Source organism: Synchiropus splendidus, chromosome 5 (assembly GCF_027744825.2).
Source record: "Synchiropus splendidus isolate RoL2022-P1 chromosome 5, RoL_Sspl_1.0, whole genome shotgun sequence".
Lineage (NCBI taxonomy): Eukaryota > Metazoa > Chordata > Actinopteri > Syngnathiformes > Callionymidae > Synchiropus > Synchiropus splendidus.
The window spans coordinates 13483563-13507093 of NC_071338.1; the positions used below are offsets into that span (position 1 = coordinate 13483563).

The window sequence follows — 23531 nt, forward strand, 5'->3', positions numbered from 1 at the left end:
CCTTGATGTGCAGCATGTCCATGTAGTCGCTACACCATTTAACAAGTTCACTTCAAAAGCAAATGAAAAGAATAATAACTCGATTAAGTACTAATAAATATTTAAATAATTAATTCAAATGAATGTTAACATTCTTACCATTAATGTCATTCTTCATTAATGTCAATGTTTGACATTCAATTATTTTTCGAGTAAGATAAATCAAACATTACAAACCTTTTACCACAAGCCAATAATCAAACTCTTGTTCTCTTATGTTTTACCTTTAGGTCACTGCAGGTGTTCAATCGGATTTAAAAACAGACCAAACTGGCACCAATTGCCGTAATTTTTTTTTAATGGTTATGAGATGAACAAAGATTGCCATACATGTGACAAACTGTCTATCAGACTGATGACGATGGGTATCTTGTCCCAGCATTGTAATATAGTTATTCACGCAACAATTAATAAAATGCATTTCATCATGTTTCTAAAAGCTATTTTCAAGGCGTCGGGCCCGCCCCGTGTCCTGCGCTACCAGTACGTACCAGCGGGTGGCAGCCATCATAGCTATAAGAGGAGTCGTCGGTGCATCATTTCAAAGAAGAAGAAGCAGCCCGCTAACAAGGCTAAAGCAGCACTGTGGCGCTCTTTTTTCGAATATCAGCTTCCGTTAACGGTCGCGTTCAGTGGCGTTTTATTTCAATGGCCTTTGTAACACGTCCACGCCATTTTCTCACCGGACCAGGTAAGTTTGATTCGGGGATTTGGTCTATTTCTTTGTAAAACGGAGAGGTTCTGACCACTGAATGCTTACGGGAAGTTACTTATTGTATGTGGTGTGCTGCTCCTGCAGTCTGAAAGAAAGTAGCGCTTGTGGGGATTAAGTGTTTGGGGTTATCTTGTATGATAATGGCATTTTTTTGTTCGTATTTCCTTTGTTGTAGGGCGCAGTCCGGCCAATGTTCTTAAAACTGGTGGGCACACGCGTGGTACAGTGTTTAGGAGTAGTATATTTAGAATAGAATTGTTGGCGACGACTACTGTGTCGTTTCTACCCGTCATGTTTTTGGAAATAGTGGATTTAGATATGCGATATACGCCATTGTTTCTGAGTAGGAAACGCGTGGCGTTTCTCATCCAGTCCTACAGTTCGGTTCTTGGCACATTTGTCCATTGCATTCAAATACAAAGTTGTTATTGAAGGGCCAGCAGGTGGCGCTCGAGAGCAGCCGCCCTGAACTAAACGGCCTCTTATTTTAAGGTTTGTGGTCCTGCGGTGTCCTGTAGTGTTTGGACATTGTGCTGTGATGGCGCCTTGACTCGACCGTGACAAAGACAAATACAAGTCGTGCACGACATACTGGCTTATACATATGTGCGTGTTTGAAGTTGGGTTGGATTTCAATTGTTCCATAATGTCCAGCAGGTGGCGGAAGGACTTCAGCTTCCGTGGACAGAGCGGCTTGCACTTGTGGAGGTAGGTGCTGGTGACCAGGTGACCTGGTCTGGTGTCATGTTGGACCGAAGAGAGTGAGAGTGATGAGTTGCACTGATCAGTTGGGGTGTGTGACGCAGTGGTGTCTACACTTCAATCTGACTCCTTGTGAGGACATAGAATGTGCACAGGGGCCATCTGACTCAAACCTGCTTTTTAAACAGTTGTCTCTCTCTTCTGCCAACAATTGATGCCCTTCCTTTGATGTGTTTCTCTTTTAAATGCCTGTTTTGTGTCTTGGCGAAGGTGATGTTTGCTGCTCTTATGTTCCACGGCTGACAGAGGGTGGAGTGTGACTCTGCATGGAAAATGTCCCAATTATTTCCAGGTGTGTAAGTCATTGCTGCTGATTGTCAGTGGGGAAGTACAAACTTTAATTAATCATGACCTGTTGATGTGGACATTCTCCTCCAGTCTTTCTCAAACAGTGGGGCGGGCCGCCCTGGGACCATACACATGGAACATACTTTTATGCTCTACTATAGTAGTGGAATTGCACATCCGCTCATGATTTTTTGTTTTTTTAATTTCAGGCAAATTCATGCGCTTTAAGCCTTTTGTTACAGGCAAAAGTGAATAAAGAAGTTGATCTATATATTTTTTCCTTTTGATGTTAACAAGGATACAGTGTTATGCAGAAGTGTACTTAATAATTTTATAGACAAATGATACTGTTTACAGAGGTGACTTTCGGGGTGGGGTGCGCAGCACAAAATGATTGAGAAGCACTGCGTTTAACTTGAGTTTGACTGATAAATGGATGACCTTGAATTGACATTGGTGATGGTGAGATGAAGCTTCTTGAAGCACTGAGGCATTTAGAGGAATTGGTTCGACTCATGAGTCGACGCTTCAAGAAGGTTCATTTGCCCTCTGGCACCACCAAGTGGACATTAAATCTAAGATTCTGCAAGCATGAACTTCAGTTGCCCAAAGCCTTCAGTAAGATTGTCATCAATATAAGACATAGATGGGGGTAAATGCTATAATGGTGTTTGAGAAGACCTTAAGATGTACACACAGCAATTTTTTTTTTAATTAAATTTTTTTTTTTTTTTTCAACTGTTCTTGGACTGAGTCCGTTCCCGACAAAACTGGGAACCTTCATCGCGTTTCGTGCTGCTTAAATCTGGAATTGAACTGTTCAATCCACTTCCTGAACCGGTTACATGGTACGGCCAGTTCCAGGCTTCATCCGTCTTCAGCTACGTCATTGGAGCATTTCTCGATGTGCTGTTCACACACACACACACACACACACACACACACACGCACGCACCGAAGGGTCGACAGAGCGAACACGTCACTAACTGACAGGGTTTGACAATGACGAGTTGCACTAACAGTGGGGTGCTGATTGCTGTGTGACAGCACACCGCTCTGACCACCTGAGGAGACACCAACGGTGCACAGGGGCCATCTGAGTCAAACCAACACCTGAAAATCACATTCATTGTGTTTTGCCACCCACGTGTTTAAACGGAGGTTTTTGTTTTCCTGCAGGTGCGTTCAGACCGCCCTCTACTGCCGGGAGTGACGCCACTGATTTGCAAAGTCGGTGGAGCGGGGCACTTGACGGCAATTGGAGCCGACTACCATGAGGGGGCGCTGTGGCAGTGGGCATCGCCACTCAGGCACACAATTGTGCCACACCGGTGATGAGACCTGCTGCTGGAGTGCTGAAAACTGAAGCTCAGGAGACTGGAGGTGCGTTGCCCAATCGGAACCCAGATCTCCAAGTGACATGCATAAGGGAAGTTGCTTTAAATTTAGGAGAAGCTGATAGACATCCTTCATTTATCTCAGTTTGCGCCAGGTGCAGCTGCCTGATCCAGTGCTGAGGATGAGGTGAAACGTATTGCTCCTTATCTGCCGCTCGTCCTCTCCGCATCTACTACTGGTCCCTGAAGTATGTTGAAATTGCATTTTATAGCATTGTGTTTCTTGTAAAAAAATGCATTGCATGATTCAAACTTTGGTCCGTGATTGTGTTCTTTGGACATACCAATCATCAAATGACAGTATTGTACTCTTATTTCTTCCAGATCACCAAAGCTAGAGTCCATCTGAAGGGTTTGCAGATGAGGACAGAGAACTGAAGTGGCTGACTCCCTCCAGAAACCCCTCTTAGATGACACAAGTTTCACATTTATTAGGTCGTTTATGAAGCTACAATACATTTAATGTAAAAAAAATTTCCCACAATTTCTGCATCATCAGAACCAGGCACCTTCCTCCTGGCCCTCATCACTCCTGACAAGATCATTGTGTTCACATTTACTGTACATAGTTCATGTCTCTGGTTATTTATAGATGTGAGTTTAAGATGGGATTCTTTTTGTCAGTAAAGTTTGAACATTTATCTTCTAGCAAATTCTTGGTTTTACATTAACTGGTGGTCAAAAAAGTACCAGCTCGTCACGCCCCCCTGTTCCCAAACGTGGTTTGATTGCATATTAAATATTGAGCAGTTGCTGTGTACCTGCCCTGTGTCTGGATCAGAAACATGCGACGGCTCTCATTGACTGTCCTTAGCTGTGAAGCCTGAAAACACCTTCATACCCTCCTTTTTCTTCAATGCAGATCTGAGTGGTTCATCTTTCATTTCCTATATTGGAACCATTGGATCATTTTGTTCCCCTATAAAATCCTCTCATTTCTTGCCTTCCTCCTTTCCTGCGGTCACATGTCAAATAGTTTTGGGTATCTTGTTTTTATTAATATTAACAATACTTTAACTGATTTATCTCAGTTGAAATGATTGGCTGGATTGAAAGATGGTGAATTTTGTTTTATTATTCCTGTTTGAACTCTGTAGTTTGAATATTACTCCTTCGACAAGCCTCAACAAAACACAACTTGCTGACAGCATGGATTGCGATGATAAAAAAAAAAAAAAGCCCAGTGGATTGCTGGTGGAAGTTTGAAAGCTTTGTCTAAAAACTGTGGTGCGGAGAGTTAAGCGGAAATGTGTTGTTACTGATGAGAGATTTTCCATTTAAAATAAGTATGTACTGATTCAGAAAATGCAGGGCTGGTAGAGGAACACCCAGCATTCTGAGGGCAACATTTCCATTCTGGAGATTTGTCTTGCCATTCTTCATTAACCATGCATGGAGTGAACAAACACCCATGGACGTCATTTATAATTGATCCAAGCGGCTTTTCTCAGGGTTGCGCCCCAAGGTAGGAGTCCATGGTCTCCCCTGCTCCCAAGGTTCCTCAGAAATACCGTTTGATATGAACTTGTTGGTGTTGGACTTGGACTATCTGAGCCATACATAATCTATCACGTTTCAAAACCTCAACCTGGTGACTGCTTCACTCACTGGGTTACAACAAGGGCAACCAATCCGGTGGCTGTGTATGTGAGTTATTTTGAGGAATCTATGGTTTTGAGTATAATGATGGGGTGACACAAGTTCTTGCTTTTTTAATGATGATAAAGTAATAATTGCAATGTGACTATATTTATTTATTCATCATACTTTTTTTTTTTTTCCTTTGGTTTGGTTTGGTTTACTATGGATAAACATTGTCAAACATTTGCCCTCAAAAACCTGAACAAGAGAGACTCCCAGATTAGAATTACTGAAGGACCTACCTATGAATATAATAGCATTTCTTTTCATCTAAATCTTACATCTACATTTTATTTCTGCAACTGTTTTTACATGATTCAACTATAAAGACAACTGTTATATGCAGATTTTTCCATAGTAAATATACATGAAATTATCTCTTAATGGCATATTTGGTCAAAAAAATTACAATTTTAGTTGCTCTTGTGACCACATTGCCTATGTGCTGACATTTATCATAACTTGTAGTTGATATTTCTGTTTTTAACTAATAGTTTAGTTAAAGCCTCCAACAATAATGCAATAACTGTGTGTTCATCTTAAAAAGGAACTGACAACACTGCCATAGTAACAGTACAATTATTGAAATCATATTTATTTTAATTTTTTTTTTTTTAGACAAATTGCTGTCGATCTCGAAAGTAAAAATATGCCTGAGCATTAACAAATATAACATAGTGGATTTTATATTATTTATTCTAGACTGATCTATTTGTTATTAAAATGCTCATTTTGTAAACTTGAACAGCGTTCTAAAAAGTGTGTTATAAAGCATTGTTCTTATTCTAAATGTGCAGTTCCGCGGGCTGAATTGCTTTCTTCACGTGATAGATATTTTTGTTTTGATGGACCCATCAAGCCTCTTAACCTGATATCCGAAGCGACATTCGGGACTAAAAATATTTCCATCACTGGTTTAGTCTTTGGTTGTATTTATTGACGTATCCAGCTCTTCACCTCTAGATGGCAGCAAATCGCAGCAGAAACAGTGGCTTCTTTGTTGTAAATGGACGGGGTCCTTGTTTGTCCTGCACGTCGGGTTCACTTGCGTCCACCATGCAGCTTCAGATCCACAACACACCCACAGGACCAAATGCTGCTGTGGTTTACTCTCTGGTTGGTCACCTGCCAACGGAAGGAATTATTCCATTATGCGCGTGCATATGTATATATATGTGCTTAAAATCACTGTCAGAACAGAAATAAAGACGAGCGATATTAAGCACATATATATTTATGTATATTTAGTTAATGTATCCAGTGAATGCTGCCCGAGCGTTATGAAACATTCCCCCGCTGATATTAGGAAGCTTTGAATTGGCGACATCGTCCCAGTTGTGTTTAGATGCAGGGGCTTCTTTTGTTCCTGGAGCGTAGTGAGCGCGTGTGTGAGAGGGAGAGAGAGAGACCGCGCGCGCGTGTGTAGGGGGTGTGTGCCGTGGTGGGCTGGATGAGGAGGAGAGAGGGAGCGAGATGCTGACAGATTCCTGATAGATGGCGAAAATGGCGAGAGCCCGTTCGACCCCCGCGAGCCACCAGAGGTTTTAGAGCCGCTGAAGCAGGAGATCGTTGCCCTGCGCTCCTTTCCTTCCCTTCGCCGTCTTCTCTGCGAGAGCTGGAGTCTAACCAAGTCTTGTTTGGGTCTGTTTTAAATGGCATCTCCACGGCGCCGCCGCCTTGCTCCGTGCTTTTGGGGGATACTACTCAACGCTTTCATAGGTAAGTGGTGTTATGGGTGCAGTGACTCGAGGGTCCGACGATAACAGGCGAGAGGTGACCGCTCACCCTGAGCCTGGCCCCGCTCCGTTAGGGCCGTGAGGGCTGTTAAAAACCCTGACTGGGGGCGACCGAGGGGCTTTTGTCCCCCGCGCGACTGGCTGACGCGCAGACCTGAAGCCTCGGTGCAAACTTCCAAGCAAGTTTCGTGTTGCTTTCAGCCGCAGATGACGTGCAGCACATGGCTTTTATGAGGGTTTGGATGTGCAGACGCTGGAATTGAAAGGCAACCACGTGCATCAGCGAACTTTCCGCTCTCATTTCTCGCTCATGTTGCAGAGCCCTGCAAATAGTCAGTGGTGGCGATCGATCAAAAGTGTTCTATCACAGTATGTTTTCCCCTTTTTAAACGCTGATCACATCCACAGTAGCGCAGACCCACCTCGCGTTACTTTTGTCATGAATGGGTGTTGCGCTTTCATGCAGCCACTTGGTCTATTTCAAGGTCTTTTTGTGTCCATGGCGTTGTTGTGCCTGAGCACTCTTCTCCAGTCCACCTTCGGCGTGCTCTGTTGACTATCATTGCTTCTTGCACTCTTTGTTTTTCTCGATCGCAATAGCGCACGCACGCACGCGCACACACGCAAACATATTGCTGACACTATACTTGTGTACATCTTAAATTATTACTTTTTATCGTGCTCACTTCTAATGTATAATTTGGCTCATGCACTGCATATAAATATAAATCCCACGCTTGTTCTCGTTTTGTTGGTTACACTTTATATTAAGGTCTCATCTATTTATCAGACATCATAATGCATTCATAAGGCTTCATAAAAGATGCTGTGCATGTTCATATCGCCTTGACAACTTTAAACACTGCTTCTTTAGTGCTGTAATGGATAGTGTGAGGGGTTCTCAAGTCTATATAGCTAGTTAATTCCACAATTTAGATTGCTTTATAAACCTTGTCACAAGTGAACACGGTCATGAATCTGATCTAAACAACCTTATAAATGCATTATATGTGCTAGTTATGCATTATTGATGAGAGCTTACAGGAAAGTGTTTTACTGTTTTCCCTCCTCTACAAAAGCATTGCGGTCCTGGAGGTTGGTGTACCAAGTGATCACATGCTCACCTGTTTTGACTGGAGCGCCTCAGCTGACTGTGTAACATGGGCATCAGTGTTGTGTCATCCAAACTCCATTTTAAGACGCATGCTGGTCAGTGGAACCATTCCCACAGTGGAATGTTATTCACCGCTCATCTTGGCCTCACATCCCTAAATGACAATGGTTGTTGCTCTTAGACTGAATTTAAAGACAGTAATTATTGCCCGCTGGGTAGAATATTTGTTCAGATTAAATGTCACCACTGTCCCTCTCCGTCTTTTCAATTTTTCTCCCCCCCCCCTTTGTTCGCTGTGATGGACAGTCTCTCTCTGTCTCCATGTGAGGCCCCGGAACTCAAAGGCAGGAGAGAGTATTGAATATTTGCAAAGCCCGCAGGGACACATAAAGGCCCTGGGTGAATCCTAAGGCTTTGGTTTATAACGTGTCCAGTAAGTCGACCGGGCACTAAACTTCAGAGCCGCACTCTCATGGATGTAATTCCAATCTCAGAATTATACATGATGGGGCTCAGCTCCTGCAGATGAAAGCCAGGGCTCTGATCAAAAGCTCTGGATGCATTGGCAGTTTTACGATCAAGTCAAAACAGAGAAAACTTCCCCTCTGTTTAATACGCTTTTTAATACAATACTATGAAAAGTGTCCTCCTCGCATCATATCATGTTGGATTACCCTCAAATAGCAACAAAACCTGCAGCATCTGGGAGAATGATGTAACAGCTGCCCTATCATGCAAACACATGGTCTGTCTCACAGCGCTGCTGCTCAGTGTCCTGTAATCGCCACCCAGCGCCAGGAGTTACACTCACCACCACACAGGAGAAGCACAGTGACCACGGTGGGGAGCACCTATTAATAATGTAGCAGCCTATAGGAGGAACGTTTACTCCACGGGAAGGAAATAAATATTGCCGTTCGGACAGGCACTGAAGGCGGCATTAAAACCCGGCAGTCCTGTGGATGCGCCGTCTCTTTGATCAATACACATATATATTTGATTTAAAGTGCATGTGGTGTATGCGCCTCCGTCTATTCTCAAGTCAGCATTTAATGGAGGATAAAAGTACAATCTTTATCTAACGTGGAGGAGAAACTGCTGCTGCTGTAAATGTGACAAATGAAAGGTGATGAAGTGAAAAAGGGATTCACTCCTCTCCAGGATCTTGATCCTGACTGGAGGGGGTATTCCCTCATCTGGAGCTTTAATGATGGAGGCGGAGAACACTTTGGTGCAAAGTCTCCCAAAGGTGTTCAATTATACTGCGCCCTGGTGAATGAGGCGGAATCCTCTCGACTTGGCTGTATTCATATGAAATCGCAACATCTCAGTGTTCGCTTTGACTCTATATTTCTTCGTCATATTTCAGTTCTTTGCCCTGAAAAGGTGCCATATCAATGAGAGCCCATGACAAAGCTGCCAGTCAGGGGAGCTGATGTTGAAGTTTCATTCTTTCCCTCCAAACCCAAGCACATTGAATGCAGTATATTTACTGTGTCTCCTGCAGATATCAACTTTGCAACGTGATCGATAGGTGTATGACATTGCATCGGCTTTTGCTGCGCTCCATCAAAGCCTCCTCCCGCAGTGGCCTCAGATGCCTCCGTGTCCTAAAGTCACTTAGCTCTGTCAGTCTGTGGCTGCTGTGCGATCCTCTCAACTGTTGCAGCCACAAACCTTTGGGCCAGCCACACGTCTCTGTCAGTGGTAAGCCATGGCATGAGCCACACTTAGCCAGCACTTGTCTTCGGCCTCAAATGGTAATCCTAGATGTTAGTCTCCTTCCTCTGCCTGGAAATAGCATTAGGATGTTGGACCTGGTGTGTCTGTGCGTGGGGAGAGGGGGGGCTCTCTCTCTGGAAGCATCTGCTCTTCTGCGAACAAAGGCATGTTTGCGCCTACAGCTGTGGTTTCTCCTGCTTACAAGTCCTCTCTGTGGGTGTCCCTGAAGTTGTGGCTCAGACGACTGTCAGCACTGTAAAATGTTCATTAATTAGTTGCTTAATTCCCTACCTGAGTTGCATCACGTTTTGCCCTTTGTTTGGTCCATTATATGCACTTACCTTGATAGGATGCGTACACTATATATATATATATATATATATATATATATATATATATATATATATATATATATATATATATATATATATATATATATATATGTACTGCAGCTGAAGTCGACCCACAGGAGAAATGAGTGAGATGTATTATTTACACAGGTTTCTGTTGTGTGTTACATTAACACACAACAGAAAAAAAAACCTGTTAGATAAAAACTAAAGCTGCATTAAGCCTTTTTAATTTAAGCCTCATCCTTATGGGGATATTGTACTGAAATTTGATGGTTTCCCACCGGAGGAAAAAGCAAATATTAAAGGATGCGTCCATACGCCAAGCTAAATTAAACAGTGGGTTTTTCCCTCCATTATTTTTTTATTGCTCTCATTATCATTAAAGACATTCTATAAATCACTGAAATAAGCTCATTAACCCACGATACACAAGCAATATTTGGGTGTTGTTTGCCCTCATAACTGAGAATATTGGTGCCTGGGGGTGTGGAATATGACTATATTAGAACAGTTTGAACACTGACGATCAGTAAAGTGGATCAGCCCAGTTTCATTCTATACACTTAAGGTCTATGCTGACGCACCGACCTGTGATACTTCAAACAGTTTTTAGAACTACTTGACTGAGTATTTGTGATCCATGACGCCAAAGACTGACAGCACCAGCTAGCAAGAAGTTCACTTCAACCCTTTTATTGACACTTGTGCGGCATCAAGGTTTACCTTGTTGTTGAGTAGCTGGCTTAAGAGTAAATGGAGAACCAGTTCATGGAGAATACGGTTCAAAATGTGGAACACAAATAATGATTATTGTTGTGAAGTAATAATGAATGCGTGGAAACTCAGGAAAACAAAGTGGAAGATGAAATTGCCAGGTTGCAAGTTGCGTTGACTAGTTCTAGTTATGCTAATGTTAATGTTAAACCGTTGAATGAGGTGAATATAACATAATAACATCAAATGACATTCCTGAAACAAGACTGCGAGGAGAAAGTAAACAGCGAATACTTCTTATGTTCTCTGAATTTCTTATCTGCTCAGTTCTGAGCGGAAGGCGAACACCAAAGCAGGCAATGCAGCAGCATTGGCCGCCATTTTTCCTGAATGAAAATAGTTCTGTTTGTGACATATGTGAGCAGGATCGCTGTGCTAACATTAATACTGGGCCCAAGTTCAAATCATTTTCCTGTGTCGCATGAATAGTGTTGTTCTATAGCTGCTTTAGTTTTACTTATCGGGTTCAATAATTAAATACGAATAAAATACGACCGTTTTTGTTCATTATTGTTAAGTTTAAGGGTTTTCATTTCACCCTATTTAATGAGCTATTTAATGTTTTGATGCCCTGAAATCCTCTTAAAATGAATGACTTTCATGTTTATTGAAAGCAACCTTTTTTGTTGCAAGAGTGCTCTTTATCAAAGTGATGTTTACATTTTGGTATGTTCTTTGGCCTAAATTGTCTGTTTTTCTTTCTTTTAACCACACAGAAATAGTTGCTAAGAGCAAAAACTAGTCTCAAAAATACATGTGAAATTGTGATGAACTCTAAACAATAATTTTATGACTAAAAAATGTACTTTTATATGATGATATTTTGCCACATTGCCCACTGCTACCGCCGTGTCTTGGATATTTGCATCTGATGAACTTTCCACCAAGGTACTCCCTCACCACATATTAGATGGTATGAGTGGAACAGACTGGAGACCAGTGGTGGGCAATTTTAAATGTGATTCATCTTATGCAACAACAAGCGTGCTAGAGTTATACTGCAAATTATCAGGACCAAATAACGTGCCGAACCGTGTCACTGGCTGGAAGAAGTTTGCATGTTTTTAAGATGAGCTTTTGTGGCAATATTTGGCCCTGAGCTCTTATTTCTATCATTACTTTTGTCGTTGTGTGTACTAGTGTAGCAGTTAGTGTCGCAGCTCCGTGGTTCCACACGAACTTGTCCTCTGACTGGAAGGTCAGCTCTGCACCTGAGGGAGAATGGTGAAGGTGAATCAATGCGTGTTTTAATGGCCAGCTAGTAGTAAAAGATGTGTGGGAAAGAGGCCGGTGACGCTCAAGGTTACCTGTTGCATCAGAATGAAAAGCCTGAGATGTTGACAAGCACATATTATCCTCTTCTCCTTCGGGTGCGATGTAGTGAGGATAGAAAAGAGTCATTCAGCAGGAGCGTATATGCAACCATCGATCCTGAATTGCGCATGCTTGCATTTCTCGAGCGGAAATGTTTCGGCAGCAACAACCCGTTGCATGTCTCAAGTGTCTCCCTCATCCCAGCTCTCTCTACTGACTCTAATGTTGGTTGAAAAAAAGCGAGGGTGCGAGGGAGGGTAAATGTTTTGTCACTTAGTTCAACCTCGTGGAATGGTGTCAGTAAATCCCCCCCACCCAAACCTGTTTCTCTCAGTCGGAATTTGAGGGATGAAGCCGGAGGTTCTCTCTTTTGACCCTTGCGCTCTGCTCCCGCTTCCCTGCCCTCTCATAATACCCCTCCCACCGGATTCCAGGGCCTGGGGCACAGGCTGGTAGTGCTTAGTACATCAGCACTTGAAACACGATACCAAGAGAGCCCACTAAGCTCTTCTTTTATAGTTCCAAGTCAGGTTGGGCTGTTAACATCCTCTATTTATTGTTCAGCCGTTTGCTTCATCATGGCCACACAAACCCCCTCATAAGCCCAAATCAAATCACTGCATGTAAAATTGATCAGCCACTGGACTGTAAATAAAAAAACACACCTAGAACTGAGGAGGAGAAAGTCAACAGAGGGATAAAAAAAAAAAAAAAAAAAGTTAACTGGCACGGCAGATGTAAGGTAGTGCATGTGTGTGTAGAACAAGAGAACACACGCTCTGGGTGCATTTAATCTATAGATGATAAATCCCCTTGTGACGGTTGCCTGAAGGTAGTTCAGTCAAGGCTTTTTATTCCGCTCAAAGCTCTGGCGAGCTGTTATCGGTGGTGCCACACAGGCAGCCTCCTCGCCGTCTGTGTGTAAATGCAGATAGAAAAATCATTGTGGCTAAATCAGGAATGAAATGGGTGAAAAGAAATGGATGAAACTGGCAAAAGAGTAACAGCCTTTTTGTGAATTAAAAATTCGTTTTCTCTTGTGCGCTTTCCACTGGTCGTGATTTAAGGCTCGCGGAGCTGAGGGGCAGAGTCAGGGCCGAGGAGGAAGGAAGACGGCCTCCCTGCTTTTTTCTCTGTCCTATTTTACCATGGAGAGGGGCGGTTTCCACTGCAGCTTCGCTGCACGAGGGTCTTCAGTTCAAGTTCAGCTGAAGGCGACCTTGGATCAGAGGCAAACTCTTCTCTGTCCTCTGGCAGTCTTGTGTTCTTCCACGGTCCACACAGACAGTCAGGTTAATTGGTGATTTCAAATTGCCTGAAGGTGCAAAAGTGTGTGGCAGTTCTGGAAATATTTCAAGGTTTTACAGGATGAGGGAGATCAGGTTTTGCTTTATCTCACTGTCCTAATGGTGCTTTAATTTAGTGATTAAATCATCATTTATTTGCTTTTGTTGGTTCCAAAAATGAGCTTTCCTGTAGGTTTGATAATCCACATGCATTTTTTTTTGTCATCCGCCAGGTGTGACGTGTGAAGCGGAGCTTTCCTTCACTCTGGAGCCCAGTGACATCATCGCCGTGCAAGAGCAGCCGCTCATGCTGCACTGTCAGGTGAACGGCATCCCGCCCATCACCACGCACTGGAGGCACAACGGCTTGCTCTTGAGTCAAGACCAGCATCACGCCACTTTCCTCAATGGCTCGCTCCTCATCCGTCACTTCTTGAAGACCAAGTGGGACAACTCCTCAGACGAGGGAGACTACGAGTGCGTCGCCCAGAATTCATTTGGACTGGTCGTGAGTCGCAAGGCCCGGATTCTGGCAGCCAGTAAGTTTTTCTATTAAATGCACAAATGGTTATGATTGTTATTATTAGGGTATTAAGGGCTCACGCTTTCAGCCAACTTCTTCTTCTTTCGGCTTCTCCCTTCAGGGGTCGCACGCCACTCTAGTGACTTATGGGCCAAGTGGTGAACAATGACAGTCATTTATGAAATCTGGAACAAGAACGATGCATTTGTGATTCTTCGATGTTTGACATGCTTTTCCAACATTGGAAGCGATGCTGGTGTTTTCTTCCTCAGCACGGCGTCTAGTCTGTGACATGCTCTCCATCTAATCTGCCGGTGAATACCTGCGTGGCTTTGCGCCCCGCTGATGTGCTTTAGCGGCACCTGCGTTGCACATTGTGGATATGATAAGACTTAGTGAATACTCACGCTCTATTATTCCTACTTCACCAAGGTGAACAAAGGCTGAGATCGGCCTGTTGATTCACAAAGCAGAGCGGAGAGCGAACACTGCTGCGATGCTGTAGCTGACACATCTAAGCTGCTCTATGGGATGAAGGTGATGATAGATAATAGCCTTTCTAGCCTAAAAAAAAAAAGAACAAATCAAGTCAGTGGCGCTCAGTTACAAATATGTGCAACCTTTTACCGCCACCCCAAAGGGGCGCTTTGTTCAAAAGGTCAGCTAACAAATGGGATTTGATTGCATTTTGTTAAATCCTGCCTGGGGAAAATGTCAGCATTACTTTTATTTACCTGCATGGGTTTGACATGGCGGCTTGAAGGGATGCAAAAGAATGAAAATTGCGGCTCTTAATTTAAAGGTGAGCTGAGAACACAGCACCATTACCTGGGTTCTGATGTTCCGAGGCTGGGTCAATATGTGGTTTATGGCTTCAATTTCTGAAAGGGTTTATTTCGGCTCTGTCAATAGCGAATAAATAACACATCAAAATGGCCCGGAGAGTGTGGCCGCTCTCCTCGTAGGCCAATAAATTTGGAGCACTTTGGTGCTGGCATCGTGAACACATTTGTTCTGGCCACTAGTGTTTAGGTTTGTGCTGCCTGATTCTACAAATGCATCCCAGGGGATGAACTCCAACTTTATTCAAGGCACTGAATTGAGCTTGCTTCAACAATCAGTCATGGTCAGCAGAATATGTTCCAGCGCCGCTTTGTTCTCCTCACAGAGCTTCCCATCTCCTCTTCCTCTCTTGTATTGATCAGAAAGAGCCTGCAAGATTTCGGCCACACTCTGACCTGGGACCTTTTGTGTGTCGCCAGCCAGCCACATTGATGCTCGCTTTTCCCTTGATTTAGTGTCACGTCTTACTATAGAGGCCTGATGCCATCGCAGCGGAGACTTATAGGATTAGCTCTGTGACTGTGACACCTTACAAGGAGTCAAAAGCATTTCCCTGCTTTTTTACTGGGTGTTTAAATATATAAATTAATGGCATGGGAAATAATTTCAAATCAAAAGTACAATTCCTAATGTAAGCAAAAGAAGTTCTTATAGCGTTGTATTTCATTTTTCATTTTCGTTGTTTGCTCAAAACGACAAATGTTACAACCATGTATTTAAAAGTACTCCTCTTGTTTGTTTATTATGTAATTTATTTATTTCAATCTATATAATTTTATCATCACAGTGAATAGTTTTGGGGCACCCAATATGATTAATATATATCCCATCAAACTGAAGTTGACATACTTTCAGCAGGTTAGATTGAACGCTTTTTCATGTGTGCTTTTATTTTGAAAACATGTAATTCACCATGTTGGTAAGAAATAATCGAGTCGCTTGTTTCAAAAAGATGGTGACTTGACACGGTAGTGAAGCCGTAGAAATTCCCTGCTCTATTACACAACCTTGACTCGGATGAAGCCTTTTATCACTTTTAGCCTTTTGCTCTTATGTTTTTGTCCTTGTTGCAGGGTGATTTATGTTTCCATTTCCTGTCAGCCCGGGCGTTGTTGGGCAGAATTTCCATGAATTGCCTATTTGCTTCAGAAAATGTGTTTATTACGCTGAATGCTATTTGCTCATGCTTATTTTCAGTTGCCCGTGTCATCATTGGGGTCAAGCGTTTCTGTGTGAAGCTTAAAGCCATGACTCAGTGTGCAGTCAATCCTCTCGGCAGCAAAGCAAAATCTCTCTCTACCTCAGCAATACACTGTAGGTTACAGAGCTGGAATAAAATGTAAATCATTTGTTAGACTTCCCCTTTCTATTGTTGATGTCGGTGGTGACTTTTGTGCAGAGATTTGTTTGTTTGTTACGTGACAAGTCCGAATGACAACGCAGCTTTCCATGTAGTCATTCATTTTCCCTTTATTATTTTCTTTAGTGTAATAACAAAAATAAGAAGGGTCAAAGGTGTTTCAGTGAACATGCAAAAAGTGGGGCAACTTAGTCAGCAGTGAGGATGGGCTCTCAAGTTAGTCTGCATGATGGCTTTGAAGGAGCGCCTGCACGTGCTCGGAGGGCTTGGCGGTGGTGCCCCATCCCCTTCCAAGCTCCCTGTCCCCACCCCTCTCATGGCCTCCTGCCTCGGTGAATGTGAAAGCGCCATCCCTGTCCTTATAGCTCCCTTTGTTCTTTGAGGCAAACCCCGCCCTGGCTCTGCCCGTGCCTCCCTGCTCTCCTTCACTTGCTGGCCACGGAGCGAGTCATGTAGCATAGACGAGTCCCCTTCATGCCAAATGAGCTTATTTTGACATTTGAACGTGGAAGCATCTCCACGTTTGATGCTAATCCTGTCAAAAGTGAGGTAACCTGCTGCTGAGTAAACGCCACACATTCAACTACAAATCAAGACATTTATAAGTCACGCTGCATTGGTGGATGTTGATTAATATTTACGGCACTGGTGCAGATGAATGCGCAATGAGTTGTGATGGTAAATCATATTCAGCGCGCTGCTGGTTCACTTATCCACCAGTCTGATGCTGGAGGTAAACAGTTTGTTTTTCAGCTGCACTCACGTGGTCTGACTACAAAACTACCTCACACATCTCGAGCACTGCTCGGTTTTTAATCAGAAATGAACAAGGTAAATGAGAAATCAGTCCGGTTACTTATTTCCTCATTTTAAATCAGAGTAGTGGAGTGTGTTTGGATAGTTGTCAAGTCAAAGAATTAAATAACACAACAGACAGATTAATAACTGGTTCAATTGTTTAAATGTGTCAGAATATATGTTGCCTCTTTCCGTTTGTAAAGAAGTGTAAACAGTGTTCAGTTCCCTTGTGCATGTGGGTGCAATGACCTTGTGCTTGAGGTTGTCTCTGTGCCATAATAGTAGATAAACTGACACTGTATTTGAATCTATAAGTACTGCAACATAAGTAAAAAAATGTGAGATTGCATTGTCTAAACAGAAGCTCCTCCGTCTTGCTGAAATGTCAGTTCTGAGGTGAATGTATCTTAGCTCAAGTGGGGTGAGCTGTTTTGACTAAAAATAAGGCAAAAAATAACTTCAGTTATTCAGTTCTGCCATTAAAATCATCAATATATGGTACATTATATCAACTATATTGTGCTTTTCTACTTACACAATTGTTTGGCAGTTTGGAGTCAAGACACAATGATAAAGTTCTGTGTCAGTCTGCGCCTGGACCCCCTCCCCTGCCATCCATCTTTTGGATGATGAGACCTTCAAAAAAAAAAGAGGGGGTGAAAATGCTCCGTTCACTTATCGATGACGCTCATCAGAAGAATTTGCCAGTGAAAGGGGTCAAAGGTGTCAGGAAGGGAAGCAGAGGTAAAGTCAACTGACAACGGAGGCTAATGGTGCCTTTATAATCCACCCACACAAAAGCTCTGTTCAACTGGCATCATTCAGTTTGACGTTTTAACAAAGGAGCATTTTATTGTGGAATTCCTTGATTTTAATGTGCTGTAAATGACCAATTGTTTCATTGTATATTTATGCAAACAGTTCCACTTAGTACAACTAACTTCAGACATTCACTTCAGGTCAGTTCTTCAGTTTCATTCGCTCCTCCTTAATTCCCATTTGCCTTGCTGTTTTTTTTTTTTTTCCCATTGATGTGTCCTTACATCTTATTAAGTGAAGGAGAAGTCGCCGTCTACTGAGGTCCACCTGAGGACATAAGCGCGAGTGTGTGCTGGTGTTCCAGTGACAGCAGGCTTCACCAGGGAGCTGGCCCGTCTCCGTGCTTCACTACACTTAACAGAACTTTATGGCTCGATTGCCCAGTTAAAAGCATTTACTGGGTCTGCACCGTCCACTAATAAAAACACAAAACTCCTATTTCCTGTCTTCTGCTTTGTTGCAGCACCGATGTTAAAGGGGGTTTATTGTGCTTTACCACGTCTTAGCGACACTGTTCGCAAGATGAAACGGCACCTTAAGCTATATTGGTATGTAAAAGACCGATGTTCATGCATTTAGGAGTGACTTGGTTTTGAAAGCTGGCCTGTCTATCACGCTTCGTCTTCCCCAGTTTCTTCAGACTACAGGTTTCCTGATGTCAAGAGGTGTGATGTGATGATTTTCTCACGTCCTAAAGATCGACACGCACCTCTCAGAAAGAATAAAAGTGGGAACTTTATGGGGATAAGCTGAGATTGGGACAAAAGATTTGTAAAACAAAACTCCTCAAATTTCTTCTTTAAACAAATGAAAATTACAACTGCACACAAGTTTGTTTCCCTGAATACTTTGTGATCAATATTTTTGATTGGTTGAAACTGGAATGGTTTGAAGAACAAATTCCAAAATCAAACCCATAATGCTCCAGGGTTGCTGTAGATTGAAGTCCACCCTGCTTCAATGGCTCAGAGACAGATGGGTGCTCTACAGATTAAACGCCATAATTGAACATATAGATAATTGAATATTAATAATGATTAAAAATGGGGAGGAAAACTTGAAGATTATGAGTGTAAATCCACTAATTTTGTATGAAAACATCTGGGAGCCATGTGGATGGGAATAGTCAGCAATGTTTGCTGACTCAGAATAGATTCTTAAAAGAGCCCTTTGACTGGAACGTTCATCTGTCAGTTTCATTGCTTAGTCCTTCAGCGACGTGAGGCGGGAGCCTGTCGTAGTCACTGTGCAGAGGTAGCCGGTCCATGACAGACGCAGCAAGACGGACCACCTCACACCTACAGACAGTTTAGAATCAACAATGAATCTTCATATTAGGAGAGCTCTCAGAAAATCTATTTTCTGTCGTTTTATTCACATTTTTCTTCTATCAATGGCAAGTGTTGTCTGGATATGCCTAGTAAGGATTTGCATTGAATCCAAGGTGACAATACTCACAGTTGCAGTGGTGAGGCGTGCTTCCATCTGACTTCCAGATAAGCAGATGTACACGTGGGAGCAAATCTGCATGTGTTTTGATGAAGTTGGAGCAGGACTCGGGCCAAAATGTAGAGAAGGAGATGACAAAGGCTGGTCAGTGATGGGCAAGCAGCATTTCTCCTCTGGGCCTCAACCTGTGTACCTTCATGCGGTACGTGTGTGTGCTTGTGTGAGAGGGGTCCTCTGGGTGCAGAGCGGCAGCCATTGTTGCTGCTGAAATAGCGGGCAGTGGAGTGGCTGGGAACACAGGCTGCGGCTGCGGAGATGTGCGGCTCGCTTTGTGGCGATGGCCTAAGCGTTTGTTCTCCTGACTGACTGGGCTCGCAGCGAGTGAGGCCCCCCTTTTGTTACAGTGACTCGGAGTGGGTGGGTCTCCCTCAGCAGCCTGCCCACCCCCATCTCCTCCCTCTCTTTCACCAGTGACTTAGAAATAGACGGGTCGGAGGTCATGAGGGGCTGGATGGCGAGAGGGGGCTTTATCTGGGAAACGATGACCTTTTTGTGTGCAATAGGCCACAATCCCACCCCCCCTTTTTTTTTTAATCCAATATGGTCTCCCTCCTCCGACGCAGAGCTTCCTGCTTGATCTCTCATGGGGACCCATCCCCCTGTCTGATGGCCCCAGGGCCGTGGCAGTGACCTTGGCTTTGGCAGTAAAATAAGGTGCCACAGCATTGCGATTCTCTCGCCCAGACCTTTCTAAACAAGCACATTTTCACTCACTCCAGAGGGACACCGATTCATCACTGCCACTGTTGTGCAACATCATGCTCCTGCAGTGAGACCATTATCATTAAAACTACCTGGGAAAGTTGTCAAATGATTTTTTTAAAATGTATTTTAACTATTACATGCGTTGTTATAGTTGTGCATTGGTGTGCATGAAGTACAATGTTTAAACCAGTCTATCAAATCTTCAGTTGCAGTGCAGTGGTGTAAGTCTGTGGCAGGGCTGCTAAATATGAATTTAATGATGTGATAGTTATTAGATTTTTTTGGTCTGTTTTGAACATAGTCTCTCTTATTTGACTGCCAATTTATTTTGTTGTTCTTGTAAACAATAAGAACACATACATTTTTCATGGTAATAACTGAAGTTTTACGCCACCGTAGTTTCCAAGTGTGAGCTGCAGTTCCAAGTGCTGTGCCCAAAACAAACGCCGTGTAAATCGACAGGAAAAAAAACGACGAAACAGCAAACAAAGACTCTTCATCCTCGCGCAAGACGTTGGGAGGGTAATGCAAATATGTGTGAGTGCTGTTCAGAAGGTAACCACAACGCCACATTGCTATCAGTGTTTTATTAAGTAGGCGACTAGAAATGCCTGGCCATTTGTCAGCAGTAAACAATGTGTAAGTAATGAAGACATTCATGGAGAACATCTCAGTCGCTGCGCTGTTATTTTCATAAAAAGAATAATGACTCGGGGCGAGCTAGCTGCAGTGACATATTGTGAGGAAATGATTGAATGGCCTCAGCTTTTGTTTGTATGTGCACACATTGTTGCACCGTATGCCGCAACAGATGCAGCACATCAGCGACCTTCTCACAACTGATACATTTGTTCTCGACGCTTTTTAAAGTATTTGAATAAAAGCAATTTAACGTTCATTTGAATCATTTGGATGCTGCGGAGGGCTCCCTTTCCCTGGTAATTTGGAATAAACTATCTTGTTTTCAAGTCGACTCTCATTCCCACTCAACAAAGTGCCTAATATATATTTGGGGTTAAAAGCTTGTCAGGCTCCACTTGTGTGAAATCAGCCACCAGGGATGGAATGAATTCCTCAGAAACCAATTAGAAGAGGCTGCAGCTGCCATAGGATGAAAGATTTTCGGGTTGGCCAGTTTCTTCCTGACAACCTGTTGGCAACATCTGGATTTTCTGCTGTCGTTTTCACTAGTGGTTCACTTGCATTTTGATAAAAACTGTGTGCATCTAAGAAGTCCAACTGTCATAATTCCATGTTATGCCCATAGATTGGAACACACTGGGATTTCAGTAGTGATATGCGTTTGTTTGGGGCGTTCACCGCTAAAATACACAGTATGTTGCAAAATATGTGAAGAGGAGCCATCGATAAATGACAGACAGAGATGAAAGTGGAGAAAATTAGGGAGTAAAATAGATGGTCCATGTGTCGGTGGTCTCAAATGATCTCCGGGCCCCTCTGGCTCTGGAGGCCGGACCTTCAACCAGGAAGGAACATTCCATTCCGGTGCTTTGCTGTGACCTCTTGACCCCGACAGCTTTGTTTCAAGGGCAGCTTTTGACAGGCGGTGGGATGCAAAGAACCACCAGTGGGCTCGCTTTGCTTTATGGAGCAGACCTCCGCTGTCGGAATTTGCTGAAAAAACCCGGCCCATGACCCCAAAGTTGTAATTTTTAAACATACGTTATTGTCAAGTTTCTGTCCTGTCACATGAACAGGGATGCTAAAAAGAATGCTTACCTGGTGGTGAGAGTGATGGACGGAGAGTGATGAATCCTCCTGAAAATTCCTGAATCCAGACTGTCGTGTTGAAACGGATTCAGAGTAAAGAGCCGCCATGTTTTGATTCATTTTTCTTTGTCAAACAAATGAATAACAGTGAAAAAGATGTAACTTAAATACATTTATTGAAGTAACTATGAATAAAAAAGTGCCCTCACAAAGATGACGCTTCCAAATGGCAAAGAATAATAACAACCTTAAAAAAAAAAATGGAAACGCTAACATAATAGCGGGCCCTCAGGACTTGGTGGCTGCCTGAGTGTTCTTTATGCTCACAGGAGGACTGCAGCCAAGGCGTTAAAATTAGTGAAGCATGCGTTCCCACTCTCGCTGGTCCTCTGCCAATCTTTGTGTAGCTGCTCATGACATGAGATGTGTTTATTTGATAATCGAATAAAAAATGTATCATCCGCCCCGCTCGCCTCTTTAATCATTTTTATGAAGGTGTCTTGGTTTTTGTTAACAGAAGTGGTTTGGTGTCTTGTCGAGATATTGGTACGGAGCAGCGTTTCATAGCCCGGGAGATGAAACATGATGCGGGAAGTCTAATGGCCCTCTCCATTTGCCAGCCTAGGCATTATTTTTGAGTGGTGCGACAGCTTTAGAGCGTTAGCTGGCTGATGGCAGGTTGGAGAAGCCTGTGATATGTGCTTACGCCTGACAGCTTATGGTTGCTCCCCGCCCATCCACTGCAGGGAACAGACAAGATGAGAGCATGACTGTCAGACTGCGGGTGACTTGTGTGTTCCCTGTCAACCTCAGTCTTATTTCCGCAAACACGATGTTATGGCATTTTTCTTGACAACAAAAGTGATGTTTTTTTCTTAATGCAGTGAGTTTTCTAGAATCCTCTGAATATGAACTTCATAGAAATGATGCAGCACTCCAGGGGCCTCATGTGGCACTGTCCCTGGATTTATGCGGCTCCTGTGAGTTGGAACGATGAAATGCACCATGCAGAAATGTTTTATTCTTTTGTGTTTGTCATATACTGTGTAGGTAATCTTGATTGCCAGTTGATATAAACATTGAAAAAGTATTTTGTTGTGAGTTAACTTCAACTGAACATCACCATAACATGTTTGTTTATTTTGGCAATCAATTTTTCTATTTTACATCACTTTTTAGATTTCTAGCATTTTCATTCACAATGTTTGTGATTTATTTTTCATTTGTGCTCAGTAATTTGCAGTAATATTATATATATTTAGTTGTATAAATTAGTGTCACGTTCAATTTTGGCACACTTTTAATGCAATGTAATGTTATGTAATAATTTCTACTTTTTTGTTTTTTTTGCTTTATGCATACATATATATATATATGTATATATAGGCAGATCTTACACAATAAACCATGTGAAAAGTAGAATAGAACAGGGGAGTTGTTTGCCTCACAACAAACCCAAAATAGAGAGACTATAATTATAAATGCTCTGTATCTATTTGTTTATTGACAGTAACCTTGGCATTGTTCTTTATTGCTCTCGCTATTCTTATAAATTAAAGCCACTTTGTTTTGACAAATGAGCAGATATTGTATTTCAGTATCTAATAGGGAAGCAATGACACTGGAGAGACTGCAGCATGGGCACAGTCTTTGTTTGCACAGCCGCTATAGGTGGGCAGAGACAAAGGGCTTTCATTTCTCACCCACTGTCTGGTAACATTAACTGGTTATGACAGGCCTCCTCTGCTCCTCTTCCTCACTGCTTATTTCATTGGATTCCGTTTGGTGGGCGTGTCAGAGGGCTCGCACATGTGCGCACCAGGAAGCTGGAGGTTAGTGGCTGCATTAGCATGAATTCTTCAGGATTAGGCGATTCTGAGTGGGGTGCGGGGTTTGTGGGATCAGCAAAGGGCAGCAATATCCCAGGTGACCACAGTCAGCTGGCAGCCTAAATGGATGGAAGGGTAAATGGAGGGAGGGAGAAGACAGACAATGGGAAAAAAAAAAGAAATAATTGGCGGCAGGCAGGGCGCCTCCAGCTGCGTTGAGGTGTCGGTGACAATCTCTGGATGTCAAAAAACCAAGGCTGTGTCAAATGCTAA

General features: G+C 43.0%; 1 protein-coding gene, 1 long non-coding RNA gene and 2 other non-coding genes across 7 annotated transcripts in view; all 4 read left to right on the top strand.

Moving 5' to 3' along the window:
• The first annotated feature begins 604 nt into the window (after window positions 1-604).
• On the top strand, window positions 605-4285 carry LOC128759263 (uncharacterized). Of its 2 annotated transcripts, none has more exons than XR_008414571.1 (6): window positions 605-730; window positions 1409-1462; window positions 1727-1808; window positions 2984-3187; window positions 3287-3389; window positions 3526-4285. It is a non-coding gene; the product is annotated as an uncharacterized LOC128759263 (long non-coding RNA). The 2 variants fall into 2 exon arrangements; XR_008414572.1 differs by having other exon boundaries at window positions 1412-1462.
• Window positions 1515-1628, top strand: LOC128759818 (small nucleolar RNA SNORD67). The gene has a single exon (XR_008414734.1). It is a non-coding gene; the product is annotated as a small nucleolar RNA SNORD67 (small nucleolar RNA).
• Window positions 2800-2910, top strand: LOC128759819 (small nucleolar RNA SNORD67). Its single transcript, XR_008414735.1, has one exon. It is a non-coding gene; the product is annotated as a small nucleolar RNA SNORD67 (small nucleolar RNA).
• A 2059-nt stretch (window positions 4286-6344) lies between the features above and the next one.
• Window positions 6345-23531, top strand: part of igdcc3 (immunoglobulin superfamily, DCC subclass, member 3) — a 56308-nt gene continuing 39121 nt past the window's right edge. Inside the window, exons 1-2 of one of the 3 annotated variants that reach the window (XM_053866772.1) lie at window positions 6345-6561; window positions 13375-13680. In XM_053866772.1, the coding sequence (XP_053722747.1) occupies window positions 6495-6561; window positions 13375-13680 (373 nt within the window). In that variant the 5' untranslated portion in view covers window positions 6345-6494. Of the gene's footprint in view, window positions 6562-9205; window positions 9400-11589; window positions 11772-13374; window positions 13681-23531 lie in introns of those variants that run through there. The other 2 variants (XM_053866771.1, XM_053866773.1) reach the window with 2 other exon arrangements.